General features: G+C 39.9%; 1 protein-coding gene across 2 annotated transcripts in view; it reads right to left on the reverse strand.

Annotated features, from left to right (window-relative positions):
- Positions 1-1,042: 1,042 nt before the first annotated feature.
- LOC138003524 (uncharacterized) overlaps positions 1,043-19,838 on the reverse strand; it is a 28,115-nt gene continuing 9,319 nt past the window's right edge. For both annotated transcript variants that reach the window (XM_068849633.1, XM_068849634.1), the window contains exons 5-16: positions 19,623-19,745; positions 19,360-19,456; positions 18,162-18,380; positions 16,512-16,888; positions 14,582-14,749; positions 12,491-12,601; positions 11,534-11,650; positions 9,012-9,102; positions 7,892-8,272; positions 7,158-7,241; positions 2,855-2,968; positions 1,043-2,213 (exon numbers count right to left, since the gene is read on the reverse strand). In XM_068849633.1, coding sequence (XP_068705734.1) covers positions 1,960-2,213; positions 2,855-2,968; positions 7,158-7,241; positions 7,892-8,272; positions 9,012-9,102; positions 11,534-11,650; positions 12,491-12,601; positions 14,582-14,749; positions 16,512-16,888; positions 18,162-18,380; positions 19,360-19,456; positions 19,623-19,745 — 2,136 coding nt within the window. In that variant the 3' untranslated portion in view covers positions 1,043-1,959. The remainder of the gene's footprint in view (positions 2,214-2,854; positions 2,969-7,157; positions 7,242-7,891; positions 8,273-9,011; positions 9,103-11,533; positions 11,651-12,490; positions 12,602-14,581; positions 14,750-16,511; positions 16,889-18,161; positions 18,381-19,359; positions 19,457-19,622; positions 19,746-19,838) is intronic.

The following is a 19,838-nucleotide window of genomic DNA, read 5'->3' on the forward strand; positions in this document are numbered from 1 at the left end:
TAAAACCAAAACCAAAGTAATTAATTTGGCCAATCAAAAGGACGGAGGACAATCCGGTAACATAGCAACCTAATCAACAACTGAAATCTAATTTTAAACCGTAGCCGACATACACAAAGGCGCTGGTGGAAAATGTGTCACTCCGTGTGAGCCCCAATTGGTTTTGGTTTCACTTCTGATTGGTTGAAAAAGTGGTGCAGAGAACTTTGAAAGTGCACAATCACCTGAGTGGATACGTTAAATGCAAAACCAAAGTAATTCGCTAATTACTGTCGACACTCATTTGAAAACCGCTCTATTGTGTTTCTCATTGGTTTTTGTTCAGATCATCTGGTGTGATCGTGATTGGTTTATTCCCTGTAGGTCATGTCCTTGCTTCGCTGTAATCTCTCATTCTCTCTTCAACTCTAGAGCAGGACAGAGCTATCTCTTCAAGCCAGCATATTCACACACCGCCAAAACGATATGCACACATAGTACTATTTTATGCACCACAAAATCGTTACACACGTGTACGCTCTTTACGAAACTATATTTTAGGGTTACGTTCAAACTTGCTCCATTGTTCTGTAATTTATGCACCTGGGTTATGTTCAAACTTCTCCCATTGTTGTTGTTTTGACGTGCTTCTTAGGGTCTCGTGTTCAAACGTACCCCTAATTTATGCACGCCTCCTTCTTTTGTCTTTCTGGTTGATGACGTCATTTGATGACTACCTGTCAAATCTGATCTGAATTATCCCATACAACTACTGATACCCGATAAATTCGATCAGAGAGACATCGGTCGCTCAAGATTCAGGGGGCCCGCTCTTCTTTCGATTAGATAAAGACGGACAGGGAGACGATGTGTGTCAACTTTGACGAAGTTCAATCCTAATGGGTCCTAATGGGAAGCAATGAAAATCTGAGCAGACTTCATCTTTAAGTCCATAACGCACGGTTCAACAACCTGCAACATTTGTTGCTTAACAAATTTTGAACAATGTTGCACAGGTGTTTTGAACGGAGTAGACCCGGTCTCTATTTTCGGTCAACATCGTTCAACAACGTTCAACAAGTTGAAAGGCATATTTCAACATTCAACATGGCCTGACACACTCTTCAAATTTGCTGAACAACAGCTGCAACATTTGTTGATCAGCAAATGTTGAACCGTGTGTCACCGGCTTTAGAGTCAAATGATGTGTGGTAAATCCACCTAATAAATTACTCAGTGGTTTAATCTGGACTTCGTTCAGCCGCCCCAAGCATATGAATTAGTTCTAAAAACGTATGGCATTCCTGGGTTCAAACCGTTTTCAAGGTTTACAGAAGCAGCAATTTTTAAGAACATCACGAAACGTTTAATTTGTGAGGTATGTTTACATGTGTCTCACTCTTCCGTACAACTGATTCAAAAAACTGTCTGAAGTTCGGTAACAACCTTGCAAAGCCCAACCGTTCTTTCGTTGTTTTCAAATGAACTAAGGTATGAAATCCTAGTGTATTATGCATGCTTCCCTAGGTTTTTATAAATTCCGACTATTTTTTAGTCCATATATGTACCTGACCAAGATGTAAGACATATCAAAACGTATCTCGCAAATTCAAAGGTGTCGTTATCTTTTTATTACATGTAAAGGGAACCTCCACTCCAATAACTTAGAGCCTCAGGAAACGATGTTTTCACTCAATCTTTTTCAAAGAAAGCGCTTGTCTCTGAAATAATTGAACGACATTTTTGTTTTTTAAATTTCCTAGTCGCCGCGCGCCATCTTGGATAATTATGACATCACTAAACAAAGCCATTTGATGCATTGAATGCAACCATAACACGTGATAAAGACCGATTCTAAAATTGACCTTTTTCAGTTTTTTTAATTTAAGAACAAATTTGATTCCGAACATCATTTGTCATTTTTTGGTGGGAGTGGAGGTTCCATTTAAAAATTGCAATTGATTTTCAAAGTATTTTGAGTTACTCACCCCATGATATGCTGGCATAGCCCCCAAATATATACTGGTTCACTTTGATTATGGTAACAGTTGGCCCTTTTCCATCACACAGAGAGTGAAAGGTCGAAGAAGACCAGCCGTCCCTTGAAGCACGCCAGCAGAGTTTCCAGAAACTATTGCCTTGTGATACTGGCTTGAGCCATTTGCTCAGCTGGACCAGGTACTTTGCATTGCTTCCAATAATGGCAGACTTTTCTAAGCCCCTTGAAATCGTATCTGTTGAACGAACAAACCATTCAACTTAGATCACAACCCCCAACATGCGTGGTACAGAGGATCACTTTGAAAGGCTACGATTGGGAAGGAAAATCTCAACCGTTTTCGAGAGCTTATGAAGGTTTACAACTCTTGTTCTTACCAATCTACTCATGGAATACTTATCCCGTATTGCTCAAGGAGAACATGACGAGATGGGATGAACAAGAAAGCGTGTGGGCGGACCTTTGTGTAGACAAGCGAAAACGGAAACCTTTAAGAGAGCAATAAAAGTGTTTAACTCTTCATCAGTGGAGTGTTTGATTTAACTATCGGTCACGTTACCTTAAACCGCGTGATCATTTTAGTGACTGTAATCAGGAGGCAGGTCCAGGGCCCCATCCCTGTTGGACTTGATTTTTTTGATGAAAAGTGCTTCGTTAACCAGCCGTTTGTCCTTGCGCTCCTCTCTATCAAAATAGCCGCATTGACGTCATTCTTTTTTTTTGTTCATTCCCTATTACTATCTCTTTGCCACTAATCTACTATTTCCAGAGATAAAGCGGTTATTACTTGGTGTTAGGGTGCACAAATTTATGCTAATTAGCCGATAAAGCCAATGATTTTACTGTTGAATAGTAACCTATAAAAACCCGACTCACCCTGGCAAGTATCTCCCGTCCAACCGCTTACACAATGGCAAGTGAAGTTTGCGTCGGCTTGGTTGGTGCAGTTTCCGCCATTAATGCATGGGCTGGAATCGCACGGCTTTAGCCCTGAGCAACGAAAACGAAGTTTAGATACAAGGAATTTCTAAAATGTTTCCAACACTCCATATCAAAAAGGGAAACGGAAATTGAGAATTTTTCAATTCAATTTGTCCAGTTTCTTTTCTTCTGACGTGTGTGAAAACAGTGACGTTATGAACGCAACACTCGGACGAGTCCTTCAGTTCTGAAGAAGATCTTCAAATGACCTTCAAAAAGGTATACGTGTGTTTCGTCCGATGCCTTTCAATATAACCAACTCCTCAGATATAGCACCTGAAATCCCACTAGCAGTCAATTGATAGTAGCAATCTAGCCTTGCATATAAATTATAGATCACATGGATCCTTTTTTTATAAAGAGGTCAGAGGTCAAAAGGACTTCTTAATTGACCCCAGGGGTCTCTGGAAAAAAAATCTACATAAGCCCCTAGCTAAAGATCAGCAGCCTGTTGGGAATCACAACCGGACAGGCCAAGATGGTGACGCAGTGTAAAAGTTATCAGCAGTTCTGCTGAAGTGCCTGCCACTAGGTTTACGATTATTACTTGAGGGCGGAAAACGTACAAGAAAATGATAAACAGTTTTTAACTTTGTCAACTAAAGACCTCACCCTAAGCCCACAGCTATCCCTCACACTTATCTTATTGCTAATAATAGCCGGATAGCAAATGCTTGGACCTAAAAGGACACTTCGTGATGGATATCAGAACGGGCGCGCATCTAATTACGCTTGCATTTCTGGACATAAGTGCATTAGACTTGAGTGTTTATCCGAATAATAACCGCCATTATTAAGAATTGAACTATGGATATCGGCTTTCCTGCATTTTCATTGGCTCGTTGGACACAGGCTATCAGTTCATATACCTGCTGTACCTAATATGGTGAAGAAACGCGTCAGCAAAAACTGAGCTGAAAACATTTTTGCAGCTCTGAGAAAAAACGGCCGACAAAAGCCGTTTTGGACCGGAATTGACAAAGGCAAAAATCTATGCTTTAGTCGACAATACTACCCCCGGGAACACCAAAGAAGAGTCGTTGATCCTGGAGTTTTTAACAAAAAATTATTCTACTCGGGATTGCTGGATATAAAATGATTTTAATCAACTCGGCGCTACGCGCCTCGTTAGTTATCTATCGCTTCATATCCAGCGCGCACCTCGTAGAATAATTGTTAAACATACATTTCTTTCCATATCCTTAGTAACCAAATACACAAGCCAACGTTTTTTTGACCAAAAAAGGAAACGGAAGACGCGAAATCGTCTGTATCATTCCTTGAGTCGACCCTTTTCTGAGTAATTTATTTTTAGGAACATGTTTTCCCCGCGAACTAGACGCTCTGTGAGCGTAAACTGGGCTGTATTTGGTACGTGATTGTCCTCCTCAAATTTCCGTACTCCGGCATTCCCAAACACCCAAACAATTGTCAGTGTCGGAAACGAAACGATGCAATTGTTGTCGAGGTCCATTATTTGTCTCTTTTAAGATTCCAGATGTTCATTTTTCCCCATTTGTGTTGTTTATCGAAATGACGTTCCATTCTTGAGCTCCGCAATGGTATATTTCGTTTAAAGATCCACTGAAACGCCATTCGCGTTACACCGACTTCGATGCCATCGCAGGTCAATTAAATATTCTACTGTGTCCTCCGGATAAAATCTACGCATTTCTACTACCCACTAAAACCTACGAAAGATTATTGCAGAAGACTCTAGGCACAAAGACAATTCTTAGTAGGGGAGTGACAGGAAAGACCCTATTGCGCAACGTTTCCGATTTTTGAAAGAGAAAAAAAAACGAAAAACAATGCCAGTAATAAAATTCATATATGCAAATGAATAATTAATACAAAAAGAAAATAATAGGCTTGCTTGTTTTTAATGAGTCCTAGTTTACAGAATGTTGGTGTCAAGTGTGGAAACTTTCGGCCCTCAATTTGAGTCATCACCAGTTACATAGCACTGGCATTAGGTTGAATTTTCCCAGAAGCTTCGTAAGCAGACTTTCCAGGTAATTTATGATTTCAGGTTTTCGTTTCCGGTATTCCGGTTGTTGTGTTCTGGTTTACTTATAAATTATTCATCCGCTTTAAATGCGCAAGAGAATTCAAGTTTCATTGCAACAATTTCGATGATAGACACCCTCCTGTTGGTTACACCTGCTCCTTGTTCCTGTTTCTTGATGTTCCTTATCCGGATGCCATCGATGACTTGTATAATTTTGTTTCCTCCCAAAATTTCAGAGATAAAGAATAGGAACACAATTTATGTGCACAGTAGTGTAATTTGTCGTCAGTTCTTTAGGATTGCTGTGCAATGAAACAACCAATCACCAGCAATCACTTTAAAAAGTTCGAACCAAATTACGAATTAAAGATAATCGTTAATTTAGAGATGAGATCATGCTGCAACGACAACAATCCTGTTCTGGGACTCCCTCTTACCCCGCCCTGAAACTGGACCTGGAACCCAGGCAGGAAAATAGAGAGTCTTGTGTCAATTGCAGACGCATGTTGCACAGACGATAATTACCATGGAAAGGGTTTTGATACCTTTTAATCAACGGTTAGCGCCAACCAGGCCTCGAGAAAATGGCCCCCGGCTACATATTTAACCTAAATCTTTCTTAATTTTACGTTAATAAATTCTAGCTGCTATTGAAAACAAACAAGATCCTTAAATTAATTAGGAGCAATGACGTGATGTTTACTCTCAAAATCCAGCCTTTTTCGGTTAGTATTTAATGTATGGTGGGGTCATACAATGTGTTTTCTTGTTTGGAGTTAATGGGACTCCAATCCAGGGACTATGACCACGAAGCTATCGAGCCATTTGGGAGCTAGTTACTTGTGAGTTCTTGTGAGTTCCTATAAGGTGTATAGAGCGTTTTCACATGACGTCACATCGGCCATGTTGATGTTCCAAAAGAAAGATGGTGAATCAAACTAATCCTCTGGGATTTGAACTCTATTTTTATGCAAATACTTTCCTTTGTTTCAGTAATCCAATATGGTTGCTGGTCACGGGAGTGAAAATGCTCTATAGCGCGTTTTTAGCGTCAAAATTCAAACGTATTTGGCAATTCGAACATTCAATTTAGCTATTCAAACGTTTAGTTTGGAAATTCAACGTTTCAAACATTCATTTCGGGAATTCAAACCTTCAATTCAATTGAATATTTGAATTGTCGAATTGAAATTTTGAAAATTTGAATGGCATGCAAGGTTGAATTTTGAAGGTTTGAATTGAAAAACTAAAGGTTGGAATTGCCAAATTGAGGGTTTGAATTTCCAAATAGAAGGTTGGAATTGCCGAACTGAAGCTTTTTAAGTGCCAACTTAAACGTTTGAATTGCATGTTTGAATTTTGACAGTAAAAACTCGCCATACGTTGGAGGTGAAACTATAATGAAAACTGATATCTTGGTTTCATAATCCATTAGTATATACAACACAAGTGCTTTCCGCACATTCTTATTGGCTAGCTAGGAGGTGAATAGCAAGTACTATAATCACCTCTGAGCAAAAGTAGAAAAACAAAAAACGGTAAACTTCTCAACTTTTCTGCCACATACTAAAACACAATATTCACCTCATGCAGTGTCAGCAAAAGTGGTGTATATTTACCGCCACTTCGGTGGATAATAGCTAAATGATAGACCTTTTCACAGTTTCTGACGCAGTCTTGTTTGGGCGGGGGGGGGGGGGGGGGGAAGGGGAGGCAAACGCGGTTTCAATGACATTGAATGTATGAGAGTTTGGTCGAATTCACATCTCTATAATCCGCAGCAGAAAAGCAGACTTCAAAAATTTTAAAATATTTTTCGTCATTTTTTTCAATCAACGGAAAATTAGATCATTGTGCAAGGCACAACGTCCGAAAATTCTTCTCAGGAATTTTCATAATTTTGTTTACAAGGGTTCATACGTAATTTACAAATTTCGTTTACGGTCGTTATAGCTTCATCCTTCAGGAAAATAATCTAAACTGAGTGCTTTTTGTGGGGTATTCTCGCTATCCACAATCATCAGACCTTAAAGGATTTATAATGGTTCAAAATCGGCCAAATTCCCATACATTCACTATAATTTAAGCCGTGTTCCACCCCACCGCTCCCCTAACCAATATGACGTCTGAAACCGTGGCAAAATCTATTGTAGTTAACATTTTAAACTTCATATTACTAGTACATACACGAGCAATTGAAAGATCCCTCAGTATTATTGCAGGTCGCATACTCTGGACAGTCGTGAGAAAACCCTTGGCACTCGTCGTAATCTAAATTAGAGAAGAGAAGTATAATCAACGACACTACAGCGTTCCCAAATAAATAACTATTACTGGCATACCTCAAGGGCCGTACTATTATTTACAGGCGCTGAATTTTTGTTTAACTTCGCGCACGAAGAGTAATAGTGATTTTCCACATTTTCAAAAATATTGAGATGTTATGGAAAGAAAACAAATTACCTTCTCCTCTTCTGAAGATGCGCACGTGTATAATTAGCGCTTTGAAATACCTCACTTTCGCTAAACCTACAGAGACTTGTTTTAACTGGTTTTAGTTCTCTTTCCTTTACCACACATTTGCTGATTCAAAACCGATCTCGTCGGATAAATAAGTAAACCTCGATATTGACTTTTGTCGCCCATTTGAAGCTGGTTTACCATGTCCAACGCTTCTCCAAGACCCACCATGTTAGCAGCGAATAAATGGAGTCAGTCTATTGCTGGAAAATTTAACGCGAACCTCAGCACGAGCATGAAAGTTACATTGCGATTGGCTTACTCCGAGAACGGAATGCAGTTCGCTTCGAACTAGCCTCGTGGGGACGAGGGGCCTTCACTTGAGCATTCCCCTGGGAGGCCCTGAAGTAGACTTTGCTTTGGCTAACTGTCAGCAGTATCACTTCATGCCAAATCCGTACCTTTCTTACAGCTGTACTTATGGCAGCTTGAACAGTTCACATCATTCCATTTGAATCTGTGAGCCGGAAGTGTGCCAAGGGTGTGCACACAATCCTCATTACGGAAGTTATTGGGTTGATTCGTTGCCCAGTAATGGAAGTCAAATCGAGTTCCATCACTCCAAACGAACGTTCCTTCACTCTTTATGTCAGACAAACCAAGCCAACCATTTTCTCCGTTGTGTAAGTTTTGCAGAAAGACATTTTCTTCTTGGCTGTGAACACTGGGGAGGTTGGCTCCCAGTGCGGCACACCTGCTCTGGCTATTGCTCCAGGAATCACAGGATGATACTTTTTGGTAGCAATAACCTTTAAAATAGATCCAGTTATCAGGGCAAATGTCTGAAAAAAAAAAAAGATACGTCCAGAGTCGACAGGTTGATCTATAAGTTCCTTTTTTTGAGATAAAACACCGTTTAACTTTTGCATTTTTAAAAAGAAGTTTCTCCATTTGTTTGTTGCTTAACGAGAAGGATCGAATCGACAGTAATCGAGTGAAGACCTTTTTCTCACTCAAAAAAAATGTCAAGAACAAAACTAACTCGTGATGGCTTGATTTTGTCTGCAAAGGTTATAAAAATTTAATTCTAAAGAGAAACTGAGATGTTGCTGCGTAATCTGTCGAGAACAGGCCCAACTTAACCCAGTAGGTACCTTTGACAGTTAAAGTGGCTATGGCAAGAAATTTAGCCAAATTCAGAGACTGAAAACTGACAACTAAATCAAGCGAAACATGAAAATAATTAAAATAAAACAATGAACGGAGGTTTAAATAAAACGGCAAATACAAAAGGAGGCAGGGAGGGGCAAAATTGAAGAAGATTAAAATGGATTTTGATTGGGGTTTTTTAAAACTGTTCAGCCTAACAGTTTTTTTAAAGTCGATCTCTGTTGTTTATAACTTTAATTATGTATGCTCGACAGACATGGTTTTGTCACGAAGCTTTGGTTTGTGCTGTTTAAAAGTAAGTTTTGAGTTAACGTTAAGTCGTATAGTGAGAAGGGACGCGTAAATGGTAAAACGACACAAAATGAACTGCACTACCGTGACACAGCTTGACTCTTCTAAGATCTTATTTACCTGCTAACACCGCGTACGACACTGTTAGTGGGTCAAACCGCTGAACAAATAGCTCTTTGACGCAAACTCTGAATCTTGCGTTGCTGATGAACTTAAGGGAAAAACAAGAGCAATGAGCAAAAGTGAATCAAAGTGCAAAAGGCAAATTAATTAATGCATACAACATTACGTTCTCGTTTTCAAGACATTTCCATTTGCTTTGGCGTGCCCTGGATGCGAAGATATGATTACAACATTCTTCTTATACATTAAGGACTCTTTCACCCTTTCCCCAACCCCCTGCACCGCTCAATTGAAAAGGGGGTATGGAACGAGAATGGCTAAATGCACTTCAAATATAACAAGTTATAAAGGATAATCCGATAGTTAGTTTGCCCAAGGTTTTTTTTTTGTCTTACTCTGAGTAACAAATAACCTGCGAAAGCATCCGGTTTTTTCGACTATAGTTTCACCCGCCGAGAAAAACCGTCTGCGAAACCGAGCCGAGAAAAATTTTCCGTGACATCAGCTGTTAGTGATTCACCTTGCATATTCAAAGAAGCAAAGCACGAGTTTTTGCGTGGATTTCACGCAACGCGTGGGAAAATATGACGGAAGATGAGTTGAGAAAAGTGAGCGAAGTCTTCGAGTTTGAAAGACTCAACAAGCATCAAGAGGAAGCCTTGCGATTTGTTGCTGAATCAAATGTTTTCGAGAGTCTTCCAACTGGTTTCGAAACGCCTGTAATATTTCGTGTATTCTTATGTGGAACAAACTCGTGAAAAGAATATTGTCATCGTTGTGTTGCCATTTGTTAACCTGTTGAAAGACCAAGTCAGCCGCTTAACATCCCTCGGAATAAGCGCAGTATCACTCTGATAAAAAATTGAGATCAGTTGAAAAAGGACGCCCTGGTCAAACAAACTAAGAAAACACTTTTTGTTTTGACAGCCAATGGGGCTCTAGATCTGCTTGGCACATTAATGACAATAGGTGACGTCAATGATATCTTCCCTATTGTTGGCTGTAAATGTTGAGGTAGTGGCAAAACACTGTCCAACATTGCTTGACGAAACATTCAAGTTAAATATGGCGCTAACACTGAGACGAAAACAACTCGTAGCGTTTGTGCTACTGGAGCTGTTTGAGGACGGAAATGATGGATTAATTTAAACGAGGAAAAACCAAAAAATGGTTAAGAGAACTTTTAGAAAAGAGTATGTTCACTGCAAGGTAAATTTGCGTTTAGAAGATGATGAGAATGAGCACGGATCAATTTGCAAGAAATTTTAGACGCTATTGAACTAAACAGTGAGCGATAGTCAATTGGGAGACTGAGACTGTCCCAAAGATATGGCCTTGCCTCATGCTTGCTGATCAAGGTTTCTGCCTGTTGAGTTCATAAACTTCCACGATGTCCCCTTGATCCTCGTATGCCACGTTTGTTGCAAATAAAGATAGTTATTCGTGGTTGGCTAGCAGCGCGAACGTCAATCGATTAAGGACACAACTTTGTTGGAAGAGCGGCAAAACACTGCAACATTTGTTTCGTCGAGCAGATTGTTGATCACAATATTTGATCAAAAGCAAACTCCATCCAACACTTGATGGAACAAAGGATGTTGAACGAACATCATCCAACATGGATGGCCAAACGGTCTAACAATGTTGGATCGAGCAAAGTTGGAGCGTTGAATCCTTTGTTCTATAGTTTGGCCAGGGCTTTAGCATCGGCAATTTTCTAAGGCACGTGTTGCTTGCGATCGTTATTAAAATTATGCGTCTTTGCACGTTGGCATGTAGCGTTTACTTCCTATCCTCCGGTGAGTGTTCTTTACCTTCATACGGCAAAACTAGAGTGGCTGTTTTACCCACTTCAGCTGGGAAATCAATTGTTGTTGCTGCCTCGGTTTCGCAGACAGTTTTTCTCGACGGGTGAAACTAGAGCCAAAACAACCGGATGCTCTCGCACGATAACTAACAAACAAAAAAACAATACAATTATCAAGAGCCAAAATATGGTGTGCAGCTATTGATGTTAATGGTGTTAGGTGGATGTGGGAAAGATAATTAACTTGTTGCTAGGCAACGGGTAGAGGCCAACTGAAAAATCAAAGTCCAAGACAGGAGCTTACGACCCTGTTTCTTTTTCAATGAAAGGTGCTGTTTGGGGGAGGCACTAGTTTCGTGCGCGCGGTGATGATGCAAGGTTAATGTTCAAAAGATAGCTTGTCATGGCTAAATAATAGACCCTTTTTCTGGGTTTCGCGCCTGGGCTTAAAATAGTAAGAAATCTTGAATTTCAACCGTAGTGAGCTATTACGGGTTATCTTTGATAGGGTGTGTCCCTTATTTTGAGCTATTGTAGGCAACCCAAAGTGCTTTTTTCCCTACTCTCTCTACCCTGGAAACCCACGAGCATTTTAAATCTATAGCGCTAAATCTATAGGTGTGTCCCTTATTTTGAGCAATTGTAGGCAACTCACAGACCTTTTTTTCTACTCTCTCTGCCCTGGAAACCCACGAGCACTTTAAATCTCTACCTCAATCCAGCTGACAATTCCATTGCAATCTGGCGATGTATTCCCTTCTCCGCTAGCATGCTTGGCTGTTAGTATGACTGTTGGGTAGTTATTGTATGTCCGCGTAAAATTCACGTCCTTTAAATCACAAAATAAAACATCTTTGTCAACAGGTCGAGTTTACTTAAATCTCTCTCTACCTCTCATGGCGAGTCAATTACAAAGTGCAGAGTCTTTCAGGCGAAAATAAAACCATGAAATTAACAAACAAGTTTATCTCCACTAAACGGGATCAAAAATTAAAAGTAACCCAGTACCAACGCAATCACTTTGCAGTTGAACTACAAATATCAGATCAGGTTAGCCTGTAGATCTTTACCACATTTAAAATTACAGAGTTTCACAAGGGTTACGCAGCAAAAATCGATTGAAATTCAAGGACCGCGGGTTTGTTATCGACGCTTGGTACCAAGGAAAACTAATTTGCTCTGTCCCTTTTCAGTTTTAAGCAAAGAAGCGGAATGTTCTTCTCATGTAGTTTTTAAGAATACACGCCTCCGAGAGATTATATTTGAACGAATACAAAAGCGGCCACGTTACATCCAAATAGAAAGGCTTGGAAGATGGTTATTTTGAATTGTACTGCCGTACAACCGTAATCATGAAGTCCACTCAAGTTGTGAATTTTCGTAACGTTCCTGCATATAGTGATTACTATTTTCCTAAAAAAACTAGGTGTTTAGGGATGACGATATACAAATGAAGTCATGTTTATTGCTGCAAGAGAACTTGTACTGTTATCAGGAGGTCCTGATAACACTGCACACTGGGAAATATGATAAATGTTCCGTTGACATGACAAGTGAGATTTGGACACTAATAAATGTAACCTGCAAAGAAATGGGCACATGGAAATGGGATTGGTAACCCCTTGCCCTCTTCAGGGCATTTTTTTTTATCATTGTTACGTTTTCACACCTGGCAAAAAGCGAAATTGTTACTCTTGGAAGGTAATATCCCATTTGGAAAGCTGACATTATTATGCTCTGTAAATAACGGTCTGTATATGGTCTCGAACGCCAACCAATTCTGAGGAGAAGAGCAAAGAAACAAAGAAACAAGTAACTCAGTTGTTCTTTTTTTTTACTCCCATTACCTGTCGAAATGCAAAGAACTCATGGTTTGTATTAAGATACACTCTCCCTCTTTGGATTTTCTCGTTTATCTTATCACATGTATATCGCAAAATTACTGAATGTGGATTGGCTGAGATGGAGGGCATTTTTTTCTTAATGACGAGGGTACTTTTGGTAATCAAGAGATCCTGATTGGTTAACAGGTACTTTATCCATAGCAAGCAAAGTTACAAGAGAATCTTTTTCCAGATTAAACTACTTTTTTGTCCACATATAATTTTGAGCGCTATTTCTGGTGAATTGAATTGAACTTTAACCGAATGGGAGCGTGTTGATTGGTATTTCTTGCGGCACTGAAAGGGCCTCCCTTGACAACTTTGCCCTTATGTGATTAAAATGCAATCGCAATGTGCCCTCTTGCAATTAAAGATTAATTTCACTTGTATTTCAAAAGTTTTCCAAATTGCCCTCGGCGCTTCATGATTTCAGGTAATGTTGTGAAAACTTTGAAAATACGTGCGAAATTAATCCTCAATTGCTCTCGGGCCCATGCGATTACCAATACAAATTTTGGAAAAGTAGTGAATGGTCTTAAGAGCGCCGAGTAAACCTTTTGAAACCACATTGAAAAACGCTACAATTTTACTGATCTGAGTAAGAGTTAACTATGATATTGGAATAGCTTAAAAAATGGAGGATTTATAACTTCTATCATTTTCACCAAAGTTAGTTTGAGAATCATCTATCAAGCAAACGTCCCGTAAAATTTTCGGTGAAAAAGGGACGAATACGTAATGATCCGTAATGTTAAGTTCGTCATCAGACCTGTCATGACTGATAGTCTAAGAACTTCCGGACGAGGCAAAACCTAGAAAAGCCACCTAGAAATTTCTACAGACCTGAAGTGCCCCTAGAACTTCCTTCCTAGCAGAGGTCTATTTTCTTTTGCGTTTGCTGCTCTGACGAGTACGGGAAAAGCGACCTCTACCATGAGTCGAAACTCACTGTGTTGAGCATGCGTGGCAGTTACTTAGCGACCGAATCCTCACGTGATACTTCATGTTGTGTGGGTTCACTTAACAACAGAGTGATTACTGTAAGGGATGCGTGGAACACAGTGGGCTCAAGTTACAGTCAGCAAACATGTCAGGGGCACGCAGTTTAGAGAGTACCGTACAAGGTTCTGTACCTTGGAGCAGAGTGAGTTTTGACACATCGCAGAGGACTTGTCAGCCCAGCGAACGCAAAAAGAGAAAAGACCCCTGCCAGCAGGGAACATCCGAGCAAATAAATATTTTGTATATAGGGCAGCTACAAACTCACTAAACGAGCTTCAGTAAAGCATTGTGAAAACCATTTTAGGTAATTCTGACAAATTTTAAGACATTCAATCGTGAGTGCCCTTGAAGACATACTACTCAAAGTCCTTTCAAAGTCAGTCTACCCACCAGCTTGTGTCCTGTAACAGCTGGCTCCATTGAGCGTTACTAGGAAAGGACAGCTAGCGGTTTTCATGACTTTGAAAACAGTGAAAAACGCGAACGTTTTCGTGATACTGATAAAACAGGCCATTTCCGAGTTCACGTCTGCCTCCTCTTCAAAGCGAGTCTAAGTGCAAAGTTTTTGTTATGGTAAATAGTTCTACTTTGCATATGAATAAAAACCAATTTTCATAACAAAAACTTCGCACTTAGACTCGCTTTGAAGAGGAGGCAGACATGAACTCGGAAAAGGCTTACTGTAACCATAAAAAATTCCAAAATGTCGTTAAGATTGTTTCTGTTGTTATTGTTTTTGTTATTGTTTGTCTTGTGGGGAACAAGAACAAAAAGCTAAAACAGGAACATTTTTCGCCATGTGCAACAAAAGAACAACATCGTTATAACCCGGGATAGCTTATCACTAAATCACAAAAGTAATATGTACTGCTCACCACAGAAATATCATCGTGAACTCCTGCAAAGTTCTGCAGTTCTCGGATACAAATCTTAAACGAACGTGCAGATACGTCTTCTAACCAGACGCTGGCTGCATCATGCTTCAGGCTTGATCTATAGTGCTCGGCTGTTACGAAGACAGTTGGTTGTGAAGAGAATTTCCCCTGATATATAATTTCAAAATTAATGGAAACATCTAAACCACACATATGCTTATTAGACAACGCTGTTTGTGAGAAACATTGTTGAAAAATTTTGTTATGGGGGTGGGGGAGGGGAGGGGCAGGGCGCTTTCGTTTTTGGTGTTGTTGTCTGCAAAAAAGTGCAACACATTTTAACAGGGCTTTAATTTTAACATGCAAAAATAATGGGTGGGGCCAGACCCTCCAGGCCCATCGATTGGATCTGCCATTGCTATCAATAGACCAAATCGGCTACTGATCTCAGTGGTGTACCCACGTCAAATCCTCCGGGGTTAAGATTCTTTGTATATTGTATTTGCACGATAATGTAGTATTCATATTTAAATGATATGGAAATACCTGTAACAAAACGTTGTATTTTCAAAGGGTTTGACTTGGGTACACACGGAGTTGAAGAAGTTATATGGCTTATTCTTCATTTCCAAAATCAAAGAGCCCAAACAATAGACCTTATTCACGATAGCCGCCATGCTGGATTTTCCTTTATCATGCAAATTAGCTGCACACTTCTGAGGGGGCAAACAACACAAGTTCAAGAGGTTATAACGAACATCTTAGCCACAAAGATGATTTGTTTCACATTCAATCTAGTGTTTATCGCCTAAGAAGTAAAACAGAATGATTACACAAGTTACTTCGATGTTTTTTTAGTGAAAAATGAGCAGATAACGAAGTAGAAAGTCAAAATGTCGGAGGCATTCAAAGGATATAAAATTATTATAAAAGGTACTTAATTCTGAATTCTAAAATGTACTTTTATCAATGTTAATTCAACATTTGGACGAGCCGATTTTTCGCAATTTGCCTTTATTCCAATGATTGGCCACCCACCCCCAGCATAACACATGGCTAATTTGCATGACAATTTAAAAACCAACGTGGCGGCTATCGTGAATAATGGCTATTCATCTCATTCACGGAAAGAGGCGCTGCAATTAGACTTTTATAGAATGTACTAGCATAATTTTTGACATAATTTGACTAGCATAAGTTTTGCTGATTTTTAAGTAGCACCGCTAGCATAATCGGTACATATTGATAAGCCTGAGACCATTTTTGGTCCATGTTTTAGCAGAATTCACGGTTTAGTAACAGAGGGAGGGCCTTCCTAGGAGGCTGGCAGTCTGGCACGACATGACGAGAACCGGAAGTTGCTACATGATGTTGGTCCCAGTTTGCAAAATGGCGATACCCACGCCGCCCGATAACTTGCAGCTCTCTGCAGACCATACCAGAACCAGTAAACATACCCAGAGAACGTTGCCTTACGCTCATTTTGCAAAACGAATAGTTTTAAGAAAAAGTGGAATAATTTGGAAAAACGAACAAAAAATGGACACTGCTAGAAGCATAATATGCTACTTTCCCAAGAAAAATCTATAAAAGCCTAGCTGCAATACCACCATTGTTTTGCGTGCTAAAGCATTTAAACAGGCCGCTTTCAAAATTTGTAGTGTTCTGTAGTGTTACCTTATTGTTGAAAATAGGTAGCAAATGCTTAGACTTAAAGGGACACTTCGTGTTGGATGTCAAAATTGGACGTGCATCTAATTAGGGTCAATTCTGGACATAAGTGGCGAATTTGCGCGTACACGTACAGCCTGTTTGGTGGTTGACGAAGGATTGTCTTTAGAACTTTTAGCATGATCAATCATTAGGTCGCTTCTCGTCTAGACGCAAGAAATCCGCGGATGAGAGACATCAATGTACTTGGTTTACTTACGCTTGGCAACATGACAGTCTGACAACTAGTTCCAGTCCACCAACGAGAAAATTTTTTCTCGCCCGCAATTCCTCCAGGAGGAGCTCCCTGATAAGCGACCCAATCCACAGTAGCAAAGCTATCTGATGGGTAATCATTTCTTCCTGTTCTGGTCACACATGCGGTGAATTGAGTACTGTTCACACTTTCAACCCAAGGAGTGGTGGCTTCGTGGACATAGGTTGGGTCAGAGTAGTTCACATGATTTACAGTAAGCTGTATGAAGATCTTTTGATGAGGGTAAAATACGAACGGTTCAAATTGAATGGTTTCACACTGATCTTCTGCCCAGGAAGGGTGATTCTTGAACTGATGTCTACCTTTCTGTAAAGGAAAACCTATAAAATAGAAAACAAAAATGAAAAGAGTAAGTTGTGTATTCCTCTGGTCCCAGGGGTTTTTTTGAGCCGCGAGAGAACCGCGAAGAGGCGAAGACGCGAAGAGAGAAAAAGCTCTGGTTAACTTGGACTTGAGGCTCACTTTCATGCAGACGCCAGGGTCAGGATCTGACCCTCAGGCTCTTATTGGTTGGTATTTGTACAAACACGCAAATCAATATGATTGGTTCGTTCGATTGGTAATACCGACGCGAGGCGTGATTGTAACTAAGTCTCTTTCACAACTGAGTATAGATGAGTATACCTTCCTCTTTTGACGATGTTTGCACATGATCTGCATCATATTATCAGATTTGAGCAGGCATAGAGAGGCTATACTTACCACGCAGGCAAGGGGGGGGGGGGTCTACAACGAATAGATTACTGTAGAATAGATGACAACAACGATTGGCCTTCAAGACCACCTTGAACGCCGGATGGTGCATGGAATGCATTGTAAACAGCTATCTAGTCGTGGTATCCAGCTTCCGCATCTCATGGATCTTTCAATCAATAAGGTTACAGCTGTAAGTCACTAGTGGCACAGCAAGGGTGTTAATTAATGGCCTTAATCCTGTTTTCTACATTAAGTTCACTTCGTAACACCAATCACTGGCATCTGTAATATTCTTTGCGAATCTTGTCCTCCTTCTCATCATCGTCATCATCATACTTCATCATCATTACCGACCTTTTTAATCGTTGTTGTTGTTGTCGTCGTTGTTTTTCTTCTTCTTCTTCCTCTTTTTATTATTATTATTATTATTATTATTATAAGTAGTAGCAGCAGCAGCAGTAGCAGTAGCAGTAGCAGTAGCAGTAGCAGTAGCAGGAGCAGTAGCAGGAGCAGGAGCAGGAGCAGTAGCAGTAGCAGTAGCAGTAGTAGTAGTAGTAGTAGTAGTAGTAGTAGTAGTAGTAGTAGTAGTAGTAGTAGTAGTAGTAGTAGTAGTAGTAGTAGTAGTAGTAGTAGTAGTAGTAGTAGTAGTAGTAGTAGTAGTAGTAGTAGTAGTAGTAGTAGTAGTAGCAACTCATCCATGATGACTCGAGGGTTCTCGAGAAAAAGCACGAGTGTTCCTTACATGAATGGAACCCTTGAGTTTTACTAGACTTTATTTTTGAACCCTATAGTCATCTTAAGCTTTTTTGATAGATTTTTTTTGGGAGATATATGATGTACAGTCGTCCTTGTACGTTCTCTAGCTTCTGTTCATAAACCTTGAAGACGCATACGTACCTGCACAACTTCCAGGGTGATAGTGGGTGTAGTTGCCTTTCGTCTCGCAAATCTCTTTCTGCAGCAAGCACAAGTTTCTGAATGTACGACCATTAGAAGCACACATCTCTTCTTGATAAGACGGGCAGCTGCTTTCGCAAACGCAATCGCAGCGTTGGGGAGATAATGCCGCTGGTTTGCTTTCATACTTGCAACTTGCATTTTTGCAAGGATCGTAATCTTAAAAACACCAAAACAACAATACCAACAAGCATAACATGCCATATGTAAATACGTGCATAACCCGAAACCGAAACTGGGACCAGAGTGTCGATAATCTGCTTAGTGCTTAGTGAGGCAGGAAGGTGTATGCACATATTGAGAGTGTGCAAGAAAGTAAAGGTTACAGTCTAGATTACTTACATTATCTTTTCAGTCCTCTCTTTTCACTCACGGCATTTTAGTATGGGGCGTTGCTACAACCTTGGAAACAACTTGTTGGCAAAATGTGACACACCACTCACTACAAAATGGTCATTCCATGATTTGTCTGTGTTATAAACGACTGACTTCTCCATACATTACCCCTTCCCCTAATACATTGTTGGTTTAGAAACAGCCAAAGGCTTGCACAGGAAGGGGGGGGGGGGAGGGAGGAGAGGGGGGAGAGGGGGGGAAGGACCAATAGACTTTGTTTGCGAGTGCATTTCCAATGATTTTCACGCCGGAATTTTTCTCAAGGGCTTTGTCCAAGATTGTAGTTATGATAAGTACCTCTCTAGAATTGAAGTATTTCAGGAAATAGTATTTCGTTTTTGGTTTCTAAAGGACGAATTACCAGTTGCGCACCTTTTGGAAATCTCAGATAGGAATGTATAGAATGCCTACGTGAGCTCTAACTTTGTAAGACCAGGTAGCACAGGAATAGAAGTCATCCATATATACTCCCACAGATTACAACATAGCGTTTTAAACGTTGCTTTATGAATAGATGTCGTTATAACTATGTTTAATATCTAATTTTATTATTTTCTTTATGTCCCCAATTTAGCTAAGTTCTACCGTTACCCGGAACGTTTGTTTGTCAATAGGGACGTTTTAATAATATCTAAGACAAAGAGGACATCGAGTTGAGTCATACTGTATCAAAGTACTACTGTTCTCCTCTAAGAAAAAAATTAAGGAAAGCTCTTCGAAACGTTAAAGTTGCACTTTTTACCTCCAATAATCACATAATGAACTTGCAAATTGTCTCTCTGGCCATCAATCCCAGCATAGTCTTTGATGCACACACGAACATAAGCACGGTTAATCTCCTGTATTAAAAGTAACGTTTGAAGCAAAGTGACTTAATGTACCAAACCAAACGTTTTCAAAGGTTTATGGTCTATTGATCCTTAAAAAACCAAAAAAAAATTTTGTAAATTGCTGAAATATCTCAAGGGTCAATTTCTGGAATTTTATGATAATAAAGGATCTTACCTCCACCCAGGAGCTTAACGGACCCTTTACGGCACAGAGTGGACTGGAGTTGTTTTTAATGTCCTTGACTGCTGTTGTAAGTACGTTTGGTGGTTCATAGAATGGTTCAGAAAAGTTGATAATCTGAAAGATCAAATTTACCGACCTTTGCTTAACCCTTAATTCCTAATAGTGACACTTATAGATTTTACTCTGTGTAACAGACAGTACAGTAAG

The sequence above is a fragment of the Montipora foliosa genome, chromosome 5 (genome assembly GCF_036669935.1).
Source record: "Montipora foliosa isolate CH-2021 chromosome 5, ASM3666993v2, whole genome shotgun sequence".
In the NCBI taxonomy this organism is placed as follows: Eukaryota; Metazoa; Cnidaria; class Anthozoa; order Scleractinia; family Acroporidae; genus Montipora; species Montipora foliosa.